General features: G+C 33.7%; 2 protein-coding genes and 3 pseudogenes across 4 annotated transcripts; all 5 read left to right on the forward strand.

Annotated features, from left to right (window-relative positions):
- Positions 1-2104: 2104 nt before the first annotated feature.
- Positions 2105-6201, forward strand: LOC145568311 (putative pentatricopeptide repeat-containing protein At1g64310 pseudogene; annotated as a pseudogene). Of its 2 annotated transcripts, XR_014095807.1 has the most exons (3): positions 2105-3966; positions 5689-5748; positions 5923-6201. The product of XR_014095807.1 is annotated as a putative pentatricopeptide repeat-containing protein At1g64310 pseudogene, transcript variant X2 (transcript). The 2 variants fall into 2 exon arrangements; XR_014095806.1 differs by lacking the exons at positions 5689-5748; positions 5923-6201 and adding an exon at positions 4383-4510.
- Positions 6202-7404: 1203 nt separating this feature from the next.
- LOC145568312 (putative aspartic proteinase GIP2) lies at positions 7405-8709 on the forward strand (annotated as a pseudogene).
- Positions 8710-10710: 2001 nt separating this feature from the next.
- On the forward strand, positions 10711-12530 carry LOC145568313 (putative aspartic proteinase GIP2 pseudogene; annotated as a pseudogene).
- A 1616-nt stretch (positions 12531-14146) lies between these two features.
- LOC145566101 (putative F-box protein At3g16210) lies at positions 14147-14788 on the forward strand. The gene has a single exon (XM_081625639.1). It carries the CDS (start codon positions 14147-14149, stop codon positions 14786-14788), a length of 642 nt encoding a protein of 213 aa, XP_081481765.1.
- A 7997-nt stretch (positions 14789-22785) lies between these two features.
- Positions 22786-24092, forward strand: LOC145566102 (F-box/kelch-repeat protein At3g23880-like). Its single transcript, XM_081625640.1, has 2 exons — positions 22786-23941; positions 24070-24092. The coding sequence occupies exons 1-2, from the start codon at positions 22786-22788 to the stop codon at positions 24090-24092; spliced, it is 1179 nt and encodes a 392-aa protein (XP_081481766.1).
- Positions 24093-27477: the final 3385 nt, after the last annotated feature.

A 27477-nucleotide genomic window follows, 5' to 3' on the forward strand; every position in this document is an offset into this window, starting at 1 on the left:
TAATGGATTAACAAGCGTGATACGAAGAGTGTTTCGAGTAAAGAATAATAATATATTGTCTATACTTGATTTAAGTCAAGTTTTGTGATTGCAAGACCCTCAATAAACAGATGAAAGAGAAAAAAAGAAAAAAAAAACCTCCGTACAACACATTTGGTGTACTTCAAGTCTTCAAATTTTCAACTTTCTTTGTTTTGTGAAAATAAATTTCTTGGAAAATGAATTTCTTTCATTTCTCCATTAACCTTTTTTTTTTTTATTTTTTATTTTTTTATTTTTTAGAGGGTGCAATTTTCCCACATGTGGAAAGTTACTATAGCATAAATATTGGTAAGAATGCGAAAATTCTTTCCCATTTTCTCTCTCCTTTCCTCCACTTGGCACATCACACTCTCTTTCTTTCACATCAATTTTCGATTTCCACTATCTCTATCTTTTACTCATTCTCTTTCTTTAAATATTTCCAACATCAATGAGTATCCTTTTCCATTTTATCTGTCCTATTTACATATACCCTACCATATATTCTCTCTCCTATTAATACACTTAGGGCTTGTTCTGATTGACTGAACTGAACTTATTGGAGCTGAACTGAACTAAACTGAATATTTTATGAGAGAAGGAAATTAAGATAAGAACTGAGCTGAAAATAAGCTGAAGAGAACAGGCCCTTAATTATTAAAATTTGGAAAATTTGTCCAAACAAACCTTTTAAATGTCTCATTTTGCAAGAAAAACCTTTTAAGATCTTTGTTAAAAAAAAAACCAACACGATCATTTTTTTTGTTTAATGAAACCTCTCCCCTCTTTTCCGGCATTGACTTGAACTTTTAGGCCTTGACCCCTTATTTTCCCTTTTACACCCCTCTTTTAGTCCATGTAAAATTTGGCGGAAATACATGTCATACAAAGAATTTCATTTCTAATTGCATTTCCATTTGGTCCCCACCACCTTTAATGATATACACTTAAAACCAATTAATTACATTCACCAAAATTCATCTAGGAAACCGTATTTTGCAAAGTGTAGTAATTAAAAAAAATGGAAGAAGTATTATAAAAAAAATATATATTTTTTTAATTCCAAATATATTATTTTTAAAAAACATTGTGCATACCTAATATCACAATTATTATTACTAAACGGAGGAAGTTTCGAACTAATGAAAGGACAATTTAAATTGGAGTATAACAATAAAAGGGAAAGTGTTATACATAATGTAAAAACATAATAACCTTTGGGTTATGTATAAGAAGCTAAAAGGGAAAAGTATTAATAAAATATATTCATTAAGTACGTTGATTTGTGCAATTTTGTAATGCATTTCTATATTAATACTTCATGCCAAATTAGAAAAATATTTCATGGTTATTTGTAAAACTAAAGGCTACTTATAAAATTACTCAATTAAAAATCACAAAGGCCACATCGTGTGGTCGGAGTTACTTCATCTTGGATTATCGGTTGGCCAGGGGTACTTATTCAAGGGTAACTCTCACACAAAAAACGTGTTAATCGACTGAATAACCTCATAATATGTAGTCATTGACTGACCGAGTAAGGGCTTGTTCTGATAGACTGAACTGAACATTTAATGAGTGAAGGAAATTAAGAACAGAATTGAACTGAACTTATTGGAACTAAACTATACTGAACTGAACTTATTGGAACTGAACTGTATTAAACTAAATTGAAAATAATCTGAAAACAACATGCCCTACTAAATAACCCATAAATAAGGGCCGGTTTACTTCAGCTTAATTTCAGTTCAATTCAGTTTAGTTCAGATCAGCTCCAATCAGTTTAGTTCAGCTCAGTTCAACTCCTAATTTCCTTCTCTCATAAAATATTCATTTCAGCTTCATTCAATTCAGCTCCAATCATTTCAGTTAAGTTAAGTTTAGTAAATGTGAACATGCCCTAAGTAACTCTAACCACCCATAAAAAAAAAAACACCGAATAAAAATAGGGTGAGCATTAAGGAATAAAGGGAGTACAGACTCGTAATTAAACTCGATTAACATTTGCGCCCAACCCGCTGTAAGCCGTGTCTCATTATTCCTCACTAATCAAGTAATCATTGTTGTGATTTGCGGCTTATGTCCTGTACTAGCTCAAACTTTCTTCTATGTTCAAATTCAATTGCCACAAACTTTTTCTTCAAATCCCTCTTTCTATAAACTTCAGAACTTTTTTTTTTGACACAATTTTGATTAAATGGTAGTAGGAACCTGAACCATTTTATTACTGAGTATGATCATACAATATCTAATTCAATGATCACACCACTTCGAATAATACTGTCCAAATTCTCAATACCCCATCAAACTATCTCAAACACCAAGCAATTACATGGCATGATTGCTAAAACCCATCTTTCTCTTGACCCATTTTTTGCCACCAAAATCATTAGATACTATGCTCTCAATGGTGATCTTACCTCTGCACACCAACTGTTCGATGAAAGTCCTCAAAGAAGCATTTATCTTTGGAACTCCATTATTAGAGCTTATGCTCAAGTTCATGACTTTAAGAATGCATTTCATCTTTTTAATCAGCTACTTAGGTCTGAATTATGTCCTGATAATTTTACGTTTGCTTGCATTTTACGCGCTTGTTATGAGAATAATGATGTTGAGGGTGTTAGACTTGTTCATGGTGGGTTGGTAGTTTCTGGGTTGCAAATGGATTCAATTTGTGGTAGTTCACTTGTGAATGCTTATTCAAAGCTTGGGTTTGTTGATGATGCTAGTAAAGTGTTTAATGGTGTAGTTGATCCGGATTTGGCAACGTGGAATTCGCTTATACGTGGTTATGGTTATTGTGGGATTTGGGATGAAGGGTTGAAATTGTTTAATGCCATGAGGAATATGGGGATTCTTCCGGATGGATATACGGTGGTAGGTTTGCTTTCGGCTTTAAATGAACACAGGTTGTTGCAAATTGGCCAGGGAATCCATGGGTTATGCATAAAGAGTGGTTTTCTTTTGAATGATCATGTTGGTAGCTCACTAGTCACCATGTATTCTAGATGTGAGTGCTTGGATTCGGCGCAGGGAGTCTTGTACAGCTTATCTAAACCGGATATAGTCACTTGGTCCGCATTGATTACAGGGTTTGCAAATTCAGGGGACATCTATAGAGCATTTTTGTTATTTAGAGAGCGGAATGTGGAAGGTATGAAGGCTGATCCTGTGTTGCTTGCTAGTGTTCTGGCTGCTTCTGTTCGATTGGGTCATGTTGGGCCTGGCTGTGAGGTACATGGTTATGTTCTTCGACATGGATTGGAGATAGATATCAGGGTTGCTTCCGCTCTCATAGACATGTATTCAAAGTGTGGTTTTGTGGACTTGGCCATTCAGGTTTTGAATGTCCTTCATAGGCAAAACATCATTATATATAATGCCGCTATACTGGGTCTTGGCTCCCATGGAAATGCTGAGCAGGCATTTAGATTGTTTGATGAAGCTATAGAGAAAGGATTAATGCCTGATGAATCCACATTTTCTGCTCTTCTTCATGCTTGCTGTCAATCTGGTCTTGTCAGAGAAGGGGAGGAATTTTTCAGCAGAATGAAGGATGAATTTGGTATTAAACCTAGAAATGAGCATTATGTTAACATGGTTAAGATCCTGGGAATGGCTGGAAAATTAAAAGAGGCGCATGAATTTGTCTTGTGCTTGTCTGAACCAGTTGACGCCGGTGTTTGGGGAGCACTACTAGCATGTTGTGAAATGCATGGAAATTTTGCTCTTGCAGAAGATATCCTGCAGCATGTCTCTGAGAATCAAATGCATGAAGGTTCTCACTCAATTTTGCTCTCCAGAATCTATGCAAATCACGAAAGGTGGGATGATGTGGAGAAGTTGAGGGAAGATACGCGTGATAGTGGACAAAAGAAGCTACCTGGGTTCAGCTGGATAGGAGGAAAGATCTCTTAGCAATTTAGCATGTGGCACCTGAAGGTAAGGCTGGCTCATGTCATCTAGTATGTGATGTTTTGCTTGGTATATATTCGCTTTTATGAGAAGATAAATTCTCCTTATAAACTTTTGTTTTTATCAGTCATTGTGTTGTGTTGCTTCTTGTTTGACATATTGTTTAGTGTTTGTTCAGTGAAAGTTTCTCCTTTCAGTATGGTTAAATTAAATGGCCTTCTTGGCTTCTTTTACTTCATAGTTCTTAATTTCTTTTCACCCCCTATTCTCATTTATCCAAGGTGGCCATCATGTTTTCCTTGGTTTAAGTGCACAAGTAATGCTCTATCTTATACTAGTTGCTTAGTAGAAACTTTCCCTTCAAATTGCATCTATTTCAGCATAGAATAGGATCATCTGTCAATCTGTGTTCATGGTTTATAATTCTGTGTACTGCAAGTCAGCCAGGCAATGTATGACAGCTTTGGATCCTTATGGGAGTTGGCTGCAGCAGTCACACGCAGGGTCATCTAGGCACCTACTGCCAGTCGCTTCTAGCTTCTACTACACCTATGAGGATATTGAACAAGTCCCACCTAGCAGCATTCTCTTCCTTGGAGTCACTGAAGGTATCAAAAGTTAGCTTTACATAGCTTGTTCAAATCGGCAAAAAATTATGCCCATCTCTTGAATGCTTCCTAGATCCTTGCCTAGTTTACCATATTACCTGAGCAGATAAAAGGCTTGTTAAAGAGAGTGAAGGATAACTCAAGTGGTTAGAGCTCCCCTCCCGGTTCCAGTAGATCTTGGGATCGATTCTCATCATTCGCCCTTGTGGCTCTCCAAACACCAAAAAAATAAAGGCCTGTTAAAGGGCTTTCAAGATATACTATCCTTTGTTGCATTATGCTCCATTGACTTTCAAGGCTCCTCACCTGCTTCTTGATTTTTGTTCCCAGGCACCATCAACCTCTAATAGGGGTATAATTACAAAGGCAATGATCCTTGCATCCTCCCTGCCTGTGATCAATATCCGAATTGCAGTGCTCCATTATTCAGAAAGGAAAGCCTTACTTTCCAGCAAATAAAATCATTAAAATTCAACGACTACCACCATGGCTCCTACATTACTTACTTTTCTTGAAGGATAGCATATATTAGATTTTCTAATGGGCAATATAATCTTACACTAGATAACACATCTTGTTCTGTAATCAAGTTTTTTGGTCCAGATTACTGGCGCCTGGTTTGTTTAATGATGAGCCAGCATTTTAGAACTCTTCAAAAATATGGAATGTGAAATTAGGGTCAAACCCTGCGCTAGTCTCAGCCTCTCATCAGTCATCAGCCAACCCCTGTTTATCTTCATTAGTAGTGTTTTTTTTTTTTTTTTTTGGGCCATACCTTATTTTGTTCTATAATGTGCTATGGCAATTAAATCTTGGTAGGTATGAAGTATCTCAATTCCACAAATTGCTTCTCAAGATGATGTGCAAGAAAAATATCCATCCTGTTTTCCTAATGTCTGATAAAAAAATATTTTCAGCTATCCTACATATTGCTACGTGCCAATACCACTTGCATGTTTTCTGAAAGACTCCATCTTGCCGAAGTCTTAGTGTTAATCTCTTTTTTCCCAGTAGCTTATCCTCTTGAAAGTATAAAAACTTCCGTATAAACATCATTTGATCATTGAGGGTTATCTTATTGATATTTATAGGCAGTACCAATCTTTCATCTAGTTCATACTTCGTAAATTCTCATTTTCAGGGCGTCAAATGTCAATTCAAGCTCAAGAGGCTACTTGATTGAGGTGGTGTATGATTTCAAGTAAGTTTCCAAGCAATGATCAGCCCTGACTTTGTGTGCACTTGAAAACTTCACAGACAGACAGAACAATCAAATTTGAACAGCAGACAGACAGAGAAATCAAATTTTGCATGCATTTTAAAATTCATACTACATTGTCAAGGTTACTGACTTGTATATTTGAAAGAATTGCAGGAACTATTGTTCCGTGTATTAACTTTTAATGCACGGTGAAGGCATCATCAAGAAAAGATGCAGTTGTGCAGCTTGCAAATTCTTGATCTGTTCTGCATCCCTGGTCTGGTCTGGTCTGGTCTCTGATCTGCTCTAATAGCAGCCTTCTAGCTTCATAGTTGCTGACTTGCTGCTTCATTTGAGGTAGGTGTTGTTTTGAATAATTAGCCATTATTGCAGTTGTTTAATCCCTTCTTCATAGCAGCAATTCCTGGTTTTAGTAGTCTGGGCTATAACTGTTAAAAATTGGAGCACATGTATTATTAAAACGCTGCTTGTTTCTTCATTTCTTGTGGGGTGATAGTTCATTCCTTGGGTGTTTGATTTATGGAGTTTAGGTATAAGGTATGGGTTTCGAATAGATTAAACCCACACCTTGTGTTTGGTTTATGATTTTAAGAGTTGTAAATCCATATCTCAAACCCCCAAGGTACGGGGTTTAGAAACTGTAATGGACTGATTTTCTAGGTTTATATTTCTGATTTAATAATGAAAGTAGATAAAGATTTTTCGAACCTGAAATTTGATTTGACTATTTGTTTTCTATCAATTGGTACAATTATTAAGTATATCACTCTAATACGATATTTTGTAGTAACTAATATATACATAACCCGAGTGATGCCTCAGGTTGTAACTTTAAATATCATATTATATACGGTAAATAATAAAGAAGCCAATGAAAAATAATACATAATAAACAGTAACACCACAGTCAAAGTTATATACATAGTATATTTACTTACATAGTATATTTACTTTGAGTTATACTACCTCCGTTACATGTTATGTGCAACGATTAGACATTTTTCCTCTCTGCTTTATGTCAAATCGTTGCACATAACCTGTAACGGAGGTAGTATATGAAAACATAATAAAAGATAGTTATACCCTTAATACTTTACTAGGAACACTTCGATGAGTTACTAAAAAGCTCATAGTACAATCTGACTACTAGAAATACAAAAATAAAAAAGAAAGACAACATCGAACAGAACTAGTCACGTAGTCGGCTTGCAAGTGGCAAACTAGCCGAGTTAAATGATAGCTTTATTAATTACAGCATTGCCTCAATAAGAAGGGATTAGTATAATAAAACAAATCATATTAAAGAATAATTTGCCGCTCGTGTCACTGGGGGAGCCCTTCTCTTACCCATTTTAGGGATAATATAATGCAATCTTTATAAGACGAAGGGAGTATTATATTGGTATCACTTTAGCCGTATTATATGGATTAGAGTAGCTTGCTCTTTCTATATTTAATCTCCTTAATATTTGTGTAATTTACTTAATTTTTATATGATATGTTGAGCTCTTTTTTAAAGCTGAAAGATGATAACCCCCAGTCCCTACGTTCCACTTCGTACTATAAATACACATTCACTAGATTTGGTAAACCCATCTCAAATTCAAAGCCATCAATTTCCTTCAATATAATATAATGGTCTCAACACCCTTTTTACTCAGTTTTCTTCTTCTCATTATCTCTGCTTTCTCCTTTCATTTCTCCAATGCCACCTTTGTGCTACCTATTGTCGAGGACAACACAAAGTCCCAATACTTCACCTCTTTTCTAGCAGGAACACACCCATCCACTCGCGTGTATCTGGTCATTGATCTCGGTAATGAATGGTCATGGTTCACGTGTGACCTATATGGCCACAACTCTAAGTCAACTACCTTCCACGAAATACCCTGCTAGTCACCCAAGTGTGAGCGCTATGAGCCAACAGGGAGTTTTTGTGCCGGTGGCAATTGCGGTGTTTTAGCATATACCCCATGGAGCGACGCCCTCAATACTGGTGGTCTCGCTGAGGATGTATCGAGCTTGTACAAGCAAGCCCAACAAAACTCACTAGCTCAACTCTCTAAATTAAAGTTAGCTTACCTGGGTTTCCTTTTACTTGCGCCGACAAAGGCCCCTTGAAGGGCTTATCACCTCGTACCAAAGGGGTGGTAACCCTTGCAAGGGTACCGGTTGCCTTGCACTCCCAAATTTCCTCAACTTTCAAGGTTCCTCGTAAGTTTGCTCTTTGTCTTCCCTCTTCCTCTTCTTCGGGCTATAATGGCGCTGTCTACTTAGGAGGAAGCCCTAATTATATGTATAAATCACTTATAACCACCCCACTTATAATCAATCCTAACAGCACTGCACCAATAAAACCAGAAGGAGAAGCTTCCATAGAATACTTCATCAAGGTAAGATCTATCAAAATCGACGGAACCCCATTACGCTTCAGATCCTCATTGTTGTCCTTCAACATCAAGGAAGCAGTTGGAGGGACTAAGATAAGTACTATGGACCCTTACACTGTACTACACAGTGAAATATACAAGGCTCTTATTAACGTATTTGTAACAAAAGCAACCGCCATGAAGATGACTAGGGTCACTTCAGTGGCTCCTTTCGGGGCGTGTTTAGTGCAAAAAATTGTGGTTAGTAATGCTAAAACTGGTCCATCAGTGCCAATTATTGACATAATAATGGATGGTAAAAGTCCCTTGTTGCACAACAAGAATGCAAGGTGGAGGATCTATGGCGCAAATTCGATGGTGAAGGTTTCAGAGAATGTAATGTGCTTAGGATTTGTAGATGGAGGTTCAAGCCCAACCACTTCAATAGTAATAGGTGGGGAAACAAATGGAGGATAATTTGGTGGAAATAGAACTTGAAACTAATAAGCTTGGAATCACTTCATCTCTTCTTCGCATGGGTACAAGTTGCTCCAAATTTAAAGGAATTTAAATTAGATATGTACGAAGTAGATTTTATAGTCTTTGATTTCTGGTTGCATACTAGATCTCGAAAATATTCTATCTGATGCTAGGGTAACTTGTTTGTTTGTGACTTAGGCCTTGTGTCTTGTAACTTGTGAGGTAACTTTTAATGGTGAACTGCTTAAGTAGCCCTTTTTTTTATCCACAATTATTATTAGCTATAATCTATTTTATAGAAATTAAGCATGCAGCAATATAAATGGTTAAAAACTAAGCCAACTTGCCCGATACCCTGGGCATCCTCCAAATGCAACTTTTAGAAGCTGAACCCTTTTTGAAATTCAAGAGTATGGAATTAACTTGAGGTAAAGTCCTTATTGTGAATGCTGAATGCATATGCGTGAAATCATAACAATGAGGAAGTGTATATATGGTATACTTCTTTTTCTTCACTTTATCGTGTGAGAATGATCAATGATATGTTAGAATTTTCATCGATGATGCTCTTAGGCTATTAGGTCCTCTATATAATGTCATTTACGAGTTTTCTCTGATTAAACATATGCTTTCCAGAAAGCTTTGAAACAGCATATAGGGCAAAACAGCAGATCAAGGGGTAAAAAATTATAACTCATCAAAAACATGGAATGTGAAATTAAATTAGGGTTAAACCATGCTCTAGTCTCAGCCTGTCAGCCAACTCCTGTTTTATCTTCATTTAAATCTTGGTAGATTGTACTGTCAAGCTTTTTTTTTTTTTTTTTTTTTTTTTTGGAAAACATTGAACTAGACTAAACCATAAACAAGAGTAACAGAAGAGTATCTCAATTCCACCAATTACTTCTAAAATGGTGTGCAAGAGAAATTTATCCATCCTGTTTTCCTTATCTGATAAAAAATATTTTCAGCTATCCTAGACGTTGCTACTTGCCAGTGCCACTCGCATATTTTATGAAGGACTCCATCATGCTGAGGCTGTTTAGTGTCGATCTCTCTCTCTCTCCCTCTCCCCCACCCCCCACCCCCCCTCCTTTTTTTTTTTTTTGGTTTTACTTAGCATTATTTTATTCTATTTTATTTTTTTTCCTCCAGTGGCTTATCCTCTTGAAAATGTAAAAAATTTCGTATAAACATCATTGAGGGTTATCATATTTATTTTTTTTCCCAGTTGGGCTATAATTATTTGAAAATATGGAGCACATGAATTATTAAAACTTTCCTTGTTTTTTCCTTTCTTGTTGGGTGATAGTTCATTGAGGAAATGTTTGATTCACGAGATTTAGGTATGAGGTATGAATTTTACTCATACCTTGTGTTTGGTTTATGATTTTAAGAGTTTTAAACCCATAGCTCATCCAACCTCCAAGGTATGGGGTTTAGAGGCTTAGAGGAAGTGAGAATGGCTCATAGGCCACATACCAATAAATTTAAGTATTAAATGAATTAAAAATAAATTCATTCTAGAATCAACCCAAACATGAGGTATCAAGAATCAAGTTCCGATCCCCCTAGGCCCCTAATAGGCTAATAGTATACCCGTGTATTTGGTTTGATGAACTTGATGGCCAATAAAAAGAGTTGTAGCTAACCATAGGCAAAGGCTAAGTGATTGGAAATCGTTCGGTGTGATTCTAGATGGCAAAACCACGGTTGTTAATGGGCGAAAAGTTTGCACCAGTGCATCGACATAGCCTTTGATCTTTCTAGACTCACCAATTTGACACCATGACCTGTCTCAATCCACAGGGCAAGCCTCAACAACATGTTTCTAAGAGCATGTGAGTGATGTGACGAGTACGTTCAATGCACCATAGATACAGTTACTTTGAAGCCCATAGTACAATCTGACAATTAGAATAACAAAAATAAAAAAGAAAGACTACATCGAGCAGAACTAGTCAACCGGCAAGTGGTAACTAGTGTTAAAATAATTGCTCTGTTAATTACAGCATTGCGTCAAAAAGAAGGGATTAGCACACAAAATCACGTTACAGAATAATTTGCCACTCGAGCCGCCCGGGGGAGCCCTACCCATTTACAGGAATAATATTATACAATTTTTATAAGACGGAGGGAATATTTACATCATTTTAGCCGTATTTTTAATGAATCAGTCGTTTTAGCTGTATTTTAAACAGATTAGAGTAGCTTGCTTTTTCTTTGTTTAATCTCCTGAATCTTCGTATAATTTATTTATTTTTATTTTATATGACATGTTGAGCTTTTTTTTTCCTAATATTTTAATGACATGTTGAGTTCTTTTTCTAATTTTTTTATGAACATGTTGAGCTCTTTTTGAAGCTGAAAGGTGGGGGGTATCATGCACTCCGTAGTCCCTACGCTCCATTTCGTACTATAAATACACATTCACTAGATTTGGTAAATCTATCTCAAATTCAAAGCCACCAGTATAATTTAATGGCTTCAACACCCTTTTTACTCTGTTTCCTTCTTCTCATTATCTCTTCTTTCTCCTTTCATTTCTCCAATGCTACCTTTGTCCTTCCTATTGTCAAGGACAACACAAAGTCCCAATACTACACCTCTTTTCTAGTAGGAACACGCCCATCTACTCGTGTGTATCTAGTCATTGATATCGGTAATAGATGGTCATGGTTCGCTTGTGACCTCTATGGCTACAACAGTAATTCCACAACCTACCATGAAGTACCCTGCAACTCACCCAAGTGTGCGCGCTATGAGCCAACAGGGACTTTTTGCTCCGGTAACACTTGTGGTGTTTACGCATACACCCCATGGGGCGACGGCCTCTATGCTGGTGGTCTCGTTGAGGATGCATCAAGCTTGTACAAGCAAGCGCAACCAAACTCACTAGCTCAACTCTCTAAAGCTAGCTTACCTACTTTTCCTTTTAGTTGCGCAGACAAAGGTCCTTTGAAGGGCTTATCACCTCATACCAAAGGGGTGGTTACCCTTGCAAGGGTACCTTTTGCCTTGCATTCTCAAATCTCCTCAACTTTCAAGGTTCCTCGTAAGTTTGCTCTTTGTCTTCCTTCTTCCACTTCTTCGGGTTATAATGGCGCTATCTACTTTGGAGGAAGCCCTAGTTATATGTCTAAATCACTTATAACCACGCCACTTATAATCAATCCTAACAGCACTGCGCCAATAAGATCAGAAGGAGAAACTTCAGTAGAATACTTCATCAAGGTAAGGTCTATCAAAATCGATGGAACCCCAATACGCTTCAGATCCTCGTTGTTGTCCTTCGACATCAAGCAAGCAGTTGGGGGTACTAAGATAAGCACTATGGACCCTTACACTGTACTCCACAGTGAAATATACAAGGCTCTTATCAGCGTATTTGTAACAAAAGCAACCGCCATGAAGATGACTAGGGTTGCTCCAGCGGCTCCTTTCGGGGCGTGTTTTAGTACAAAATCAATCGTTAACAACGCTAAAACTGGTCCATCAGTACCAATTATTGACATAATAATGGATGGTAAAAGTCCGTTGTTGCACAACAAGAATGCAAGGTGGAGGGTCTACGGCGTGAATTCAATGGTGAAGGTTTCAGAGAATGTAATGTGCTTAGGATTTGTAGATGGAGGTTCAAGCCCAACCACTTCAATAGTAATAGGTGGTAAGCAAATGGAGGATAATTTGGTGGAAATAGACCTTGAAACTAATAAGCTTGGAGTCACTTCGTCTCTTCTTCGCATGGGCACAAATTGCTCCAAATTTAAGGGAATTTAACTTTAATATTAAGATTTTATAGTCCTTAATTTCATGTTTCATAGTAGATCTCGAAAAATTGATCTTATGCTAGGATAGCTTGTTTGTTTGTGACTTGTAATTTGTGTCTTGTAACTTGTGAGGTACTTAATAAAATTTTCAGTAGTCCTTTTCTTACAGGAATACCCACGATTTTTTAAAAAATTATTATTATTATTATTATCATTATTATTATTATTATTATTATTATTATCATTATTATTATTGTTATTTTTATTAAATAAGTTTTTGTGACAGGAAATTAGCTATTAATCTATTATTAATCTACTTTATACAGAGGAGAAATTAGGCATGCAATGATCTAAACACTTAAAAAATTAGCCTACTTGCCCGACACCCAGGACATCGTCCAATACAACTTTTAAAAAGCTCAATCCTTTCTGAAATTTTGCATAGTTTAATGCGTAGGGAAAAAAAAAAATGAAAATTCGAGCTTAACTTGAAATAGGGTAAGGTACTTGATTAATTATTGTGAATGCATATGAGTGAAATCATAATTGTCGCGGTAATAGAAAAATGGAGGCAGCATATAAACAATGGTATTACTTCATTTTTCCTAATTGACTCAAGATTTCAATGTATTTCAATTGTTATATATTTTTCTTACAAGCGAGACTGTATGGCTGGCTGACACACACCATAACGGAGGACTTGGGAGATTTTTTTTATATTTGATAGACGAAATCATAAAAGTCAGTATATTGAACAACATATTCTAATGGTGTGGTATTTAATCACTATTTAGTGAATTATGTTCAAAGTCTTATTTCTCCTAATTCTATGTGATCGAGCTTTTATGTTAGGTCAAGCTTTAAAATTTTCTTTTTCGAGTTATTAGAAATTTAGAAGGTAAGGAAAGGTTTATCAATAGTGTAATCGTATTTTATTGATTTACATTTAATAAGGGCTTGTTTGGCATCATTTTTGGTTTTTAGTTTCCTGTTTTTTTGAAAACTAAAAACTAAAAACCAAAAACAGGAAACAAGAAAAAGGTGTTTCCACTTTTTTGTTGTCAGTTTTCAAAATTATTATGATTTTAATAAGTTTAAATAATTTTTGATTCATTATGTGACATATATCATATACTTTTATACAACAAAAAACCAAAAAACTGAAAAACCACAGCAATGCCAAACGAACACTAAAGTAGTTGATTTTTTTTTCTTTCTTCAGTTGCTATTGGTTTTAGGGGATGTTTTAATGTTTTACATATAATCAGGAAAATAATAATGGCTCGACGTTAGATTGTAGCTAAGGCCTGGATCACTTATGGCCTGTTCACTTCAGCTTAATTTCAGTTCAGTTCAACTCCAATCAATTCAGTTTAGTTCAGCTCAGTAAATGTGAACAAACCCTTAACCTTATAAAAAATATTTAAAATTCAGCAACTTTAAAAAAGAAATATAATATAAAATTAGTAAAAATAATTTTAATTTAGTAAAAATAATTTCAGTTCAATAAAAAAAAATTAAAAAAAAAAAGTTGAAGTGAACGAGGTCTAACCCTAAGACTCGTAGTTCATTTTACAGGTCCACATGAGGCCCAAATCCGAGGCCCACAAGCAGCCCTCAGGCCTCGAAAGTCAATTTTTAGCCGAAACAAAAACATTGAATAAAACTTGTGTTCTTCCAGCTATATGAACATTCACATAAACTGATAAACCTAAAAAACTCAAAAGGCCAACCTTAAAAAAAAAAATGACAACAATGATGAAAACCAAAGAGGAGGAGGAGAAAACAATTTCTCCTTCAAAGATTGGAAGTTACATGCCTGAAGATTTGATCACTGAAATGCTATTGCGATTGCCGGTAAAATCACTTGTACGATTCAAATCGGTATGCAAAGATTGGAGTTCGATAATCTCAAACCCTTCCTTTACCAAAACACAATTTCACCTTTCATCAAGGTACTATCTTTCATTATCCCATCTTATTATTGGAGACGATAATTCTATGTTCATACTTAATCTCGATCTCAATGATATCCCATATAAGAAAACTAATCAACATATAAAAGGCAAATTTGTACCATTGTCTTCTAATTTTATTAAGAAAACAACCTTGGTAGATAAGGGTGTACGATATACATATGTTAACGCATCGTGTAATGGAATACTATACGTCTGTATTGGCAAAACCCTCTATCTTTGGAATCCCACCACCGACGAGTATCGGATCACCCCACCACCACCTAATTTTAAGTTTCCAATTTTATTTTCCGGGTTTGGCTATGCTTCTACAATCGACGACTACAAACTCGTGTTTGTTACTAGGTCCAAGTCCGCACAACAATTTTGCACATTGGTTTATGTATACTCGACAAGACTTAATAAGTGGAGAAATATACACTGATTTTTTTTCGATGTGCGAGATCAAGATTAATGCGGAGTGTGACTATAACAGACGTGCGGAGGCAATTATATCGAATGATGCGTTACATTGGACATTAGAGATTAAGAGATGTGGATGTCACAATATAGACTATTTTGATAAAATTGATCACAATAGAGATAATAAGGTAAATTTTATATTCAAATTTGATACGGTGAATGAAGTATTTGAAAGGGTGGCTGACCTTAAGCCGATCTATAGCAGCATTGAGGAGAACCAAAGGAAAATCACGACAAAAATCAATGCTATCGGTGATGGTAGTCTTTGTGTTTACCTACAATACATTGAATCTTTTGGCTATTATTATTGGCGTATTGAACCAAATCCAGGTGTTGTTGAGATGTGGATGATAACTAAGTCGAATACTCGAAAGAAGGGCAAACTTGCAGGAAGATGGAACAACATAGGAAGTAATCACGAAATTATAAGGATTATGGGTAATGGTAATGTTATAGTCTTTGAAAATAGGCACTGCCCCAATTCAATGAGAAATTTGGTTATATTTGATGGACGTCAACCTAATAAGCGTTTTTATATTGAAGCTACTAATGAATATGGTAAGTTATATGATGATATTAGTTATCGTGGTCAACGCCTTCAACGTGTGGTGTTTTATTCCGAAAGTCTCATTGACCCTAATCATATTTGATTTAGGTTTTGTACTGTGTTATTAATTAATATTACGGGTATTTAGTTATGTTTTGGGTTTAATTTGTATGCACATTCAATTCTAATCTTAATTAGCTACAATAATCTTGCTACTTTGAAAGTTGTTTGTGAGTTTACATTGGTGTTTTATAGCGTATGGATGCTAAACATAGCTTAATTAAATGCATAGTAGTCTGTGTGTTCTTTTCAAATAGTATGCCAGCACCCTTCCCCCCCCCCCCCCCCCCCCCCCCCCCCAAAAAAAAAAAATGTGAAAGCTATTACGATTTCTTGCTTTTGTCCATTGTGATATAGCTTTGATCTGTTGTTTTGCATGATTGAATTGCATAAAATCGGATATGGTATACCGTACTTTGGTCTTCCATATTCATGAATTTCAGAAAGAAAGAAACGAGTATATGGTAATGAGGACCCAGGCAATCAGCCTGATTGACGAAATTTTGTCAATCAACCGCTGATATGGCCCAGGCACCGTCCTTTTTATTGTTATTATATTCACTCGTTTTGGTTTGTGGTAACGGTAGAAAAATGGCCGTTTGTAACAGTGAAATTAACGTTGTTACATGAATCTTTAAAGTTTAAAAACATTTTTTAAAACAAAAGCATTTCTTGTCGATCGCCAAATTCATCTCAGGTAATTTCTCAACGAAAGTTGATCTACCAACACAACTCGTAATCCCAGGTAATTTAAGAATTAGGGTGTTTTTAGTTAAAATTGGGGATTCTTTATTGACTAGTACTGAGTAGATCCCAAAATCGGCCGAAATTGATAATACACCATCTGAATATTCTAAATTAGTATTTACCAATCACAATTTGTCTAAAAATTAAGGAATTTGCTCATCAATTGCTCGGAGATGATGATAACTCAGGGCCCTCTCATTCAAGTTTGAGAAAGTCAGGTTACAATTTGGGAAAGTGACAAAAACTCACGAAAGTGTAACGTTTTGACTTACGAAGCCGTTAGTCAACAATTCCCCAACCAAGTTAACGTTTAAAGGTCATCAGCGTAAAGTTACACATTTGCCCCACACATAAACGTGCAAAAGACGAATATACCCCCTAATTTACAACCCTCGTCAATCTGGCTGATGAACTTAGATTTCCCCATATGGTAATTGATTGTTTTTCTTTTAGTCTAATCATTTAAGGAAAAAATCCTAATGATTAAAAGGTTATTGCGTAACCAATAATCCTTAACAAATAGAACAATTTCAAAATAAAACTTCTCTTATTTAATTAATTTTTCAAGGTTGGGAAAGAATTTGTATAGTCAATTGATTGTTAACTTGTCGTACTTTGTTAAATAGGAAATATTTTCTATAAATACGTATTCTCATTATATATATACTTTTAACATGATATGAGTGATTAATTTCTTAAACGAAAGAAATAAAATATTGAATTAAAAATTCTGCTCCTAGCTTCAAACAAAACTGACAACAATGATAAAAACCAAAGAGGAGGAGAAAACAATTTCTCCTAGTTACTCCATATCAAAGTTTAGAAGTTACGTGCCCGAAGATTTGATCATTGAAATACTATTGCGATCGCCCGTAAAATCACTTGTACGATTCAAATCGGTATGCAAAGATTGGAGTTCGATAATCACAAACTTTTCCTTTACCAAAACACAATTTCACCTTTCATCAAGGTACTATCTTTCATTATCCCATCTTATAATTTGATCCGATAATTTAATGTTTATCCTACATCTCGATCTCAATGATATACCATACAAGAAAACTAATCAACACATAAAAGGCAAATTTGTACCATTTTCTTCTAATTTAATCAAGAAAACAACCTTGCTAAATAAGGGTGTACGACATGATGTAAATGTTTTCGCATCGTGTAATGGGATACTATACGTTTGTATTGATGACAACACCCTCCATCTTTGGAATCTCACCACCGACGAGTATCGGATCATCCCACGACCACCTAATTTTATGTTTTCAATTTTATTTACCGGGTTTGGCTACGCTTCTACTATCGACGACTACAAAATCGTGTTCGTTACTAGGTCGTACGACAAGTCCGCAAAAGAATTCCGTACATTGGTTTATGTATACTCGACAATACTTAATAAGTGGAGACATATCGACACTGATTTTTTTTCGATGTGTGAGATCGAGATTGAGTGTTGTGAATATTACAGACGTCCGGAGGCAATTATATCGAATGATGCGTTACATTGGACATTAGAGGTTAAGAAATGTCAATGTCACGATATAGACTATTTTGATACAATTGATCATAATAGAGATAATAAGGAACATTTTATATTCAAATTTGATATGGTAAATGAAGTATTCGAAAGGGTGGCTGACCTAAAGCCGATCTATAGCAGTATTGAGAAAGACAAAAGGATAATCGCGACAAAAATCAATGCTACTGATGATGGTAGTCTTTGTGTTTACCTACAAGACAATGAATCATCTGGCTATTATTATTGGCCTTTTATAGAAGCACGGAATCCTGATGATGTTGATATGTGGATGATAACTAAATCGAATACTCGGAAGAAGTCCAGACTTGCAGGAAGATGGAACAACATAGGAAGTAATCACGAAATGGTAAGGATTACGGGTAATGGTAATGTTATATAGTCTTTGAAAATAGGCACTACCCCAATTCAATGGAAAATTTGGTTATATTTGATGGACGTCAACCTAATAAGCGTTTTTATATTGAAGCTACTAGTGAATATGGTAAACCATATGATGATATTAGTAATCCTAATCAATATGTGGTATTTTATTCCGAAAGTCTCATTAACCCTAATCATATTTGATTTAGGTTTTGTATTGTGTTATTAATTAATACGAAGTATTACGGGTATTAATTAGTTTATTATTTTGGTTTAATTTGTATGCAGATTCAATTATAATCTTAATTAGCAACAATAATCTTGCTAGATGAAATAAATTTGTACTTCGTAAACTTGTTTATGCGTAATTACAATGGTCTTTCTTTTTTCCATTTAATTATTGATCATTCAAATAAAACATTAAAAAAAATGGTAACTTTCTTTATAGTCTAACATCGTTTAAGGAATAGATCTTATGCTTAAAGATCTACTGCATTGATTGAAGGATTGTTACCTTTAAGGCCTTAACTAGTCAAACAATTTCAAAAAATTGTCTTATTTAATTAATTTTCCGAGGTTGTGAGATAATTGTGTATAGTCACTTGGCAATTTGACATATCTTTTTATATGGAAAGTCTTTTTTTATAAATATATTAGGTTAGAACCCGTGCGATTTACAGTTTATATAAAACCTATTTTTAATTTGTACATTTTAATTAAAAAAATCGCTATTATACATGAATATAAATAAGAATTACGTATATTTTGTAATTTAAATATTTTATTTTCATCAAAATTATGATATAGTATATGTTCGACATTGTCTAATTCATAGTTCAATGTAGAAGGCCATTTATTAGTGTGTTGTTTAAAATTATTTCAATTTTCTAAGATAAATTGATAAGTTTTAGTTGTAAGGTAGAACTTTTAATGTTTAAATTTCAAAAATGTTAAATAGGATAGCTCTACAAAAAAAAAATGACATCATCTTTACATTTAGGCAGAAATTTTTTTATTAAGAGAGCAACACGTGGGCAATGGCGACATCTGCATATTCTGTTTTACTGTTTTAATAATAGTGAATAGATATATACCGAGATGTACTTTTTATTTATTTATTATTTTTTTAATAGGCTCTCATTACACTTTTAACATGAGTAATTATTGATTGAAATAAAATACGGAGTATTGAATTAAAAATTCTGTTCCTAGCTTCCAACTATCTATATAAATATTCACATAAACCTAATAAACTCTTAAGGCCAAAAAAAAAGGAAAAAAAAACGCCAAATATGATGAAAACCAAAGAGGAGAAGGAGGAAACAATTTCTTCTTCTACTTGTTACTCCTTATCAAAGTTTGGAAGTTACTTGCCTGAAGATTTGATCACTGAAATACTATTGCGATCGCCCGTAAAATCACTCGTACGATTCAAATCGATGTGCAAAGATTGGAGTTCAATAATCACAAACCCTAATTTTACCAAAACACAATTTCACCTTTCATCAAGGTACTATCTTTCATTATCTCAACTTATTTTTCAACATGATAATTCTATATTCATCCTTCATCTCGATCTCAATGATATACCATACAAAAAAACTAATCAACAAATAAAAGGCAAATTTGTACCATAACAACCAAGGATGTACGAAATATACGTGTTTTTGGGTGGTGTAATATTATTCGTTTATATTAAAAACACCATGTATCTTTGGAATCCCACGACCGACGAATATCGGGTTATTCCATCACCACCGAATTTGGATCTTTCTATTGAGAAAGTTTGGTTATCCGGGTTTGGCTACGCTTTTACTATCGAAGACTACAAAATCGTGTTGGTTATTAAGTACACATCCGTTAGCACAATGGTTTATGTATACTCGACTCGACTTAATAAGTGGAGGAATGAAGATATTGATTTTTTTACGAAATTACGTTTGTGTAGAATATATGTAGACCGTGAGTATAATACATGTACGGAGGCAATTATATGGAATGATGCGTTACATTGGACTCTAGAGATATCTAATTGCCTATGTCATCAAGACGAAGATAATAATACTCGTAATAAGCAACATTTTATCTTCAAATTTGATATGGTGAATGAAATTTTCCAATGGGTGGCTAACCTAAATCAGATCTATAGTAGTGATGATAAAGAAATAAGGAAAGTGTGGAAAAAGGCGACAAAAATTAGGGTTGATGGTGATGGTAGTCTTTATGTTTATCTACAATATAATGAATCTAATAGCAATATGACATGGAAAAATTCGAAACTACTAATGGCAGATGTTGTTGAGATGTGGATGATAACTAAGTCGAATGTTCGAAAGAAGTTTAGACTTGAAGGAAGATGGAACAACATAGGAGACAATCATGAAATGATAAAGATTACGGGTAATGGTAAAGTTATAGTCTTTAGAAGGGGCTACTCTACAATGGAAAATTTGGTTATATTTGATGGACGTCAACCTAATAAGCGTTTTTATATTGAAGCTACTAGTGAATATGGTAAACCATATGATGATACTATTAGGTATCAAGATCAACGCTTTCAACGTGTGGTGCATTATTCCGAAAGTCTTATTAACCCTAATCATATTTGATTTAGGTTTTGTACTGTGTAATTAATTAATATTACGAGTATTAATTATATTAGTTTTTTTTATGGCTTTAATTGGTATGCACATTCGATTTTAATCTTAATTAGCTACAATAATCTTGCTAGAAGAATAAGTAAATTAATTTGTAGTACTTCATAAACTTGTTTGTGACTAATTTATAGTCTTATCCTATGACCTGGTTTGATAAAAATAGCTAGTGTTAATACTTCACACTGTAGTACAAAGTACGTATGAATGTATTTTATTCTATCGTCCAAAAGTCACTAATTAGCTAGATATGTATGGAAAAACTGTCCAAAAGGAGTCAAAACTCAAGTCAATATACATGAATTCTTCTAACAATAAATATGTGAAAGTGAAAAGTTGAACTATGATTATTTCAACATGACTGTTCTGAGAATTCCAACTAACCTAGCTTACACGGCATGAAAAAAAAAAAAAGGCATTTTCCAAGTATATCAATGCATACATAAATTGCTAGCTAGAAGAGAGATAAGCTAATTAAGCTAGTTCGATTCGACGTGTAAATTTATAATCCATCCTCTGATCTTCCTCTTTCTAGAAATGAGATCACTAATTCTTGAATGGTTGTTGCTAATGTTCGTTGTAGAAGCGACTCTCTTTCAAGCAAATGGTTCAAGAATATCAGCTTCTACTTTGTTTGCTAATGGTACAATATTTTTTGTAGATGTCGTATGAGTTTTTATTTATGAGTTTTTTTTTTTTTTTACTCCGTATAAAACAAAAGTGTTACTTCACATAAACTTAATTAATTAAAACTTTTTCTTTGGGTTTATTAATTTATTGATTTTATTCATTTTAGATGTTGAACCAAAACAATGGCGACTAAGCAAGGGAGATGATGGAGGTTGGAAATTTGTTGCCGGCACAAATATTGACACTGCTAGTGTTAGAAGGATGGAACGTGAGGTGAGGAATCTGAGGATAGCACAGCCATCAGTACCATCACCTCAGAGGGCATTAGAAGATCATCATAATCATTGATAATTTTATAGCAGTCATCCTTAAAATTTTATGATTTATAATTAATTTTGACATTAAAATATAAATCAAAATCAGCCAATAAAAAGTTAGTATAATAGTAGTCATTTTAAGGATGATCGCCGTGGAATTATCCTAGAATCCTATCAATCCTTAAATCTAATTTAAGATTCATCCAGGGTAAACTTTAAGTTGAAATTTTGGAGATATGGATGGTATAGTACGACCGTACGATATATAACTCTATCTTGATTTCTAGTTTTATATATTGATGTTGTATTGTGTAATAAAAATAAGAAATAGTTTAATCATGTGATATATGCATAAATACATATTAGAGTATGCATAGTATAGTTTAATCATTTTAATTTATGGCTTTTATGCATCAAGGAAAGGAATAGTATAGTCGTCAAGTTGTGTTATCGACAACTTTATATTAGTAATTGTTTTACAAATACGTAATCACTAATCAGAGATATATATAAGTGGTACAAGATTTGTATTAACAAGCATATAAAAAAAAAAAAAATAAATAATATATATATATATATATATATATATATATATATATATATATACATACATACATACATACATATATATATATATATATATATATATATATATATATATATATATAAAGTGTAACTATTTTTGTGAAATATAAGGCCTTTGAACATATACTCTTGTGGTCATCTTGTCACTCCCGCATGACATCAATCAAACTTGTGGTCTTTTCAAAGGTTTAATTTGTTTAGGTCAATTGTAATTGGGTCAGCCACTAGTATAAGGTCACTTTGGGTCGCCGGGTCATGCTATTGTATCAGGTCACATTGGGTCAAGCTCAATTAATTATCAGGTTGAGTTAGGGTCCGATCAGATCATAAAATATAGAATAAATAAAAGATATAAGTTCGTTATATCTTTTTCCTAAAACAAATCAAACCTTATTCGTTGTTAATAACAATAATAATTAAAAAAAAAAAAAAAAGTATAAAACTGTATCAAATATGCCGAAACTCTAGAGTGTCAACAAAAATCGATCCAATACCACAACTTGAACAAAGATGAAAAACAAAGATGAAGAAGAGGTTGAGAGAAACACTACACCAAATAATCATGTGATGATTAATATACCTGATGATTTACAAAACGAAATACTCCTTCGATTGCCCGTAAAATCACTTGTTCGATTCAAATTAGTCTCCAAATTTTGGTATTCTCTAATCAAAAACCCTAGTTTTGCCAATTTACAAAGTCAGATTTCAACTACAACATCATCATCTCATCTCATTATTCGAACAGACCGTAGTGCGTTTACTCTTGATCTCGATTTTAGTAATTTTGACGAGACTACAACTAGAGAATTTAAAGGAAACATTGTATGTGTTACGAATAAGTTAAAGTGGCCTAGTTTATCATGTTGTCTCGGATCATGTAATGGGATAATATGCATTCTTGACCGGTACACCAAAGATGTTAGTCTTTGGAATCCCAACACCTTTGAATATCGGGTTATTTCAACACATGATTTAAATTTTAGACGTTTTAATGATTACATAATTCCTCGCTTATTTGGATTTGGCTATGCTTCTTCAATCGACGACTACAAAATCGTGTTGGTAGGCCAGTGCTACGAGTTGGACGACCAGATCAGGTCAGGAAGTCGAAATTATGTTTGGGTTCATTCATTGCGGAAGAATAAATGGAACAAATCAAAGACGCCTCCTTATTTGGAGGTACTAGATACGTACTTCGCCGATAACAGTGGACTCAACGCTAGAACTAAAGACGCTGTTTTGTTGAATAATTCAATGTATTGGGTAATACACCATAAATCCGATCATTATATTCTCAAATTCGACATGATTAGTGAAGTGTTCGAGAGGATTGCTGATTTAAAGACGATCCAATTAAACAATGAAATAAAGAAAAGGTATCTGAATCAAACACATATTGGGGTTACTCGAGATAATAAGCTATATGTTTGTCAGCTATATGATGAACCTTGTAATTACGGTCACCAATTTGTTGTTGAGATGCGGGTGTTGGATGATGATAAGCGCGATTCTTGGAGTATCAAGTATAGAATTCAAGGAAGACTATGGAATTATGACATGCTCAAAGTTACCGGTGATGGTAAAGTTGTAATCTTTGAAAATAAATGCATAGGTAAGGGATTAATGGGAAATTTGCTTATATTGGATGGACGAGTAGGTAAAGGTAAGTATATTCATGTTGATTGTGGATATTTTAAAACATACAAATATGATAAAGAAGTCGTGTCTGGTAAATTATGTTCCGACTCTTATTTCTCCTTATTCTATATGATTTATATTTGTTTATTTTAGGGCTTTATCGTATTCATTTTTAAGAGATTAGAAGACAGGGTGCTATATACTATAAATTTATGTAGTTGATTTTGAGGTTTGTTATAACAATAAAACTAGGTTAGCACCCGTGCTGATGCACAGGTTTCACATTAATTTTTCTTTGGATTTTTATAAATTTTGTTTTCATATTTTTTTGAGTTTAAAATGTTCATAAGTTCACTTTAATTGACCTTAACTAACTCGTATAAAGACTCCAACAACCTAATATCAATATAAATTACCAAAATAATAGGTATCTATTTTAAATTAATTACCTAAATAATAGCTATAACCTATTTAAAATTAATTAGCATTTTGTTTTCAAAAAAAAAAAAATTTGAGCGGGAAATATTTTCATGAGATAACGCCACGTGTACAACTTTGAAAAAAAAGATGACATCAGCGGTTGCTACTTTAGTATTAGTTATAAATTCCAAGCATTTAATTGCAGTATTTCTTTTTACTTTTGTTCAACCAAGTTCTCATCCTCTCTAATCCTGAAATTTGAATAATTTAAAGTTAAATTATATTTTATCAATTTGAGATAAATTAAAGGCAAGTTGTGAAAGCAATGAAAAAAATAAGGAATATATACACCATACAAGTCAATTGTCAGCCTACAATCAAGGCAACCTCTAAGCTAAAGATATACACCAAAATATATACTTAACTATATTAGAGATATATACAATAAACTAAATATATGATATTATCATATCATATATTCTAACACAATCCTTAACAAATAGTCCTTATAGATAATTTTCCTGATTTTTGGTTTCTGGTGACCATGTCAACACGATTGTTCAAACCTTGATAGTAGGCATGCATGACATCAATTGTGATGTGTTCTTTACTTCTTTTCAAATTTTAAGCAATTGATATCGTAGTTAATGATTAAATGGACAGGTGTTAGAGCATCTCCAACGTAAGCTAATTCTTAAAAAAGTTTATCATGTTACATTAGATTTGAAACTAATCACCTTTATAGTTATCTTTTTTTTTTTTTTTTAATCAACCTTTATAGTTATCTTGCACCCCCATTGGTTAGCTACTAATATAACTAGCTATTTAAATGTATGAACCAATAGGAAGATATTTTATTGATATACTCCGTACCAATTTCTCTCTTCTTTTTTTTTTTTTTTTACATTTTTTCTCAAGCAAATTAATTTATAAGTTAATTAGAGCAATTCCAATGGTTGTAGTTAGGGACTTGCTTGCAATATTAAATAATCTCTAGCTACTAGCTTAACCATTGGAGCTTGAAAATAAATTCAATTAGCTTGGTTAAGTCAAGCTAATTTGCTTAGAAAAAAACGTGCTAAAATAAAATAAATTAGAATAAATAAAATAAAATTTATCAATGTAAATTAAGGAGGTGTGGTCCATTTAAATAGTAAACTGTTAGCTAACCATTGGAGCTAAAATGACAATTAGCTTAAAAGTTTATGTGGGATGGCAAGCTAATTTGACAATTAGCTTGCCATTGGAGTTGCTCTTAGCTTCTTACTCAAGCTAATTTCATGATTTTGCTTCAATGGTCAACCTAATAGCTAGAAATTTTCGTAAATTGCAACAAAGTCCTTGACTGTAATGCCTATAATTATCGGAGATGCTACCGGCCTTAGCTTGCAAACATAGAAAGTGAAAAGCTAAGGTTTTATTTTAATTTATATCATCGGTATGAGAAAATTTGTTGTCGCGGATCTCCATGGCCTCATTCCGACGCTTCGATGTAGTCTAGCTCTCAACAATAAAAGAGTGAAGAATTTGTAAAAAATATTTGTGCAAATTTAACTTTCCAATGTAAATTTTACTTTTCCATGTAATTTAATTACTTTCTCTCTCTACTTTTTTGCATACCCAATGTAAATTTACCTTTTCAATGTACTTTCTTTAATTCTTCTTAATTCCCGTGATTTTTCTTCAAAAGTGACTATCAATCGGGGACGGATGGAGTATAAAGTTGAAGGCTATATAATCCACAGTTTTTGAGGAATTTTTGAGGTTTCGGGGCCCGGTAATGAAAAGTTTTGGGACCCTAAAGCTGTCAAAAACTAACCCCGACCCGAGAACCTGACCTTAATCGACAATGATCTGAATCCAGCCTGTACTCGAACAATGGGGTGGATTATAGCCTTCAATTTTGCCACTTTTCGCCATCGAGCCCCAAAACCTCAAAATTTCCTCAAAAAACGTGGATTATAGCTTTCAATTTTGTAATTTTTTTTACCTTCTTTCGCCTTGAACTAAAAATTGCCAAGATGTTTACCATGGTCCCTAATATCCTCCGGGAGTATAATTGGGTCGGTGGTATAATACCCGTATATTTTATGATTTTACAAATTATAAAATTAGAGTTGTATACTTTAAATTTTATTTTCTTATCTTATTTGATAGTATTTATATCCTTTAACCCTACATTATTATTTTATTAAAAATAAAATAAAATAAAATAAAAAGAATGCCGTCATTTTTTTCTTTTGCCAATGCGTGAAACCAAACAAGATTTGATATTTTCTTCATAAAAAAATAAATTCATTCTCATGATCATATCTAATAATAATGTTTTATGATGTGAAGCCTATCTACTATATTAGGTTTGTAAAACTCAAAGCATACGATAGTCATACATTAATGTCACCCGACCTTGTGCTATTTTGTCTAGAGGTAATCACACGGAACTTTGGAGATGTTTGTATAATATTTTGTGTTATTATGTGTGATATGATTTATTATTGGTACTCTTTGTATATATGATTAATTATTATGATATTGTATGATTTGATTTGATTTGATTTATCATATTATTCTTGTTGTATATAATTAATTGTACAATTATTTTTTAGGGGGTTTTTTTTTCATATTGTTGTTATAGGGAGTATTGTTTTATCAAGGTTTTAGGGTTGTTAATGCAGAGTATTATTTTGAGGTTGTGAGTTAATTATTTTTGGGTGCTAGTATTATTTTCCCTAAGAGTTGAGATGTTTTTGAATCGAATTGTTATATTATTTGGGAACTTGTGCCATTGTGGAGTTATTATTATTAAATTGTGAATTATTATTTGATCGATGTATGAGATCAAAAGGTTGAGAATTATTATTTTGTTCTTGGTTTGAGGCTCAGCGTTAGGTACCTTAGTCATTGACATGTTGTTAAGAGGATGATAATTATGAGTTAAGAATGAGGTACAATTTTTATTATTTACTTTTCTATGGTCCCCTACAGTGGGAATTGACCCGTATGTGGTCTGGTTTAAGATGTTTTCGGGTTATTGAGAGTATTCAAGTTTTTATACTTGTTGGTTTTATTCGAATTACCCATGTCCAAGGCTAGGTATAGAACAACGAGCATGGCACACTTATGGGATATATTGAGTAAAGG

This window comes from Chenopodium album, chromosome 11 (assembly GCF_948465745.1).
Source record: "Chenopodium album chromosome 11, dcCheAlbu1.1, whole genome shotgun sequence".
NCBI lineage: Eukaryota > Viridiplantae > Streptophyta > Magnoliopsida > Caryophyllales > Amaranthaceae > Chenopodium > Chenopodium album.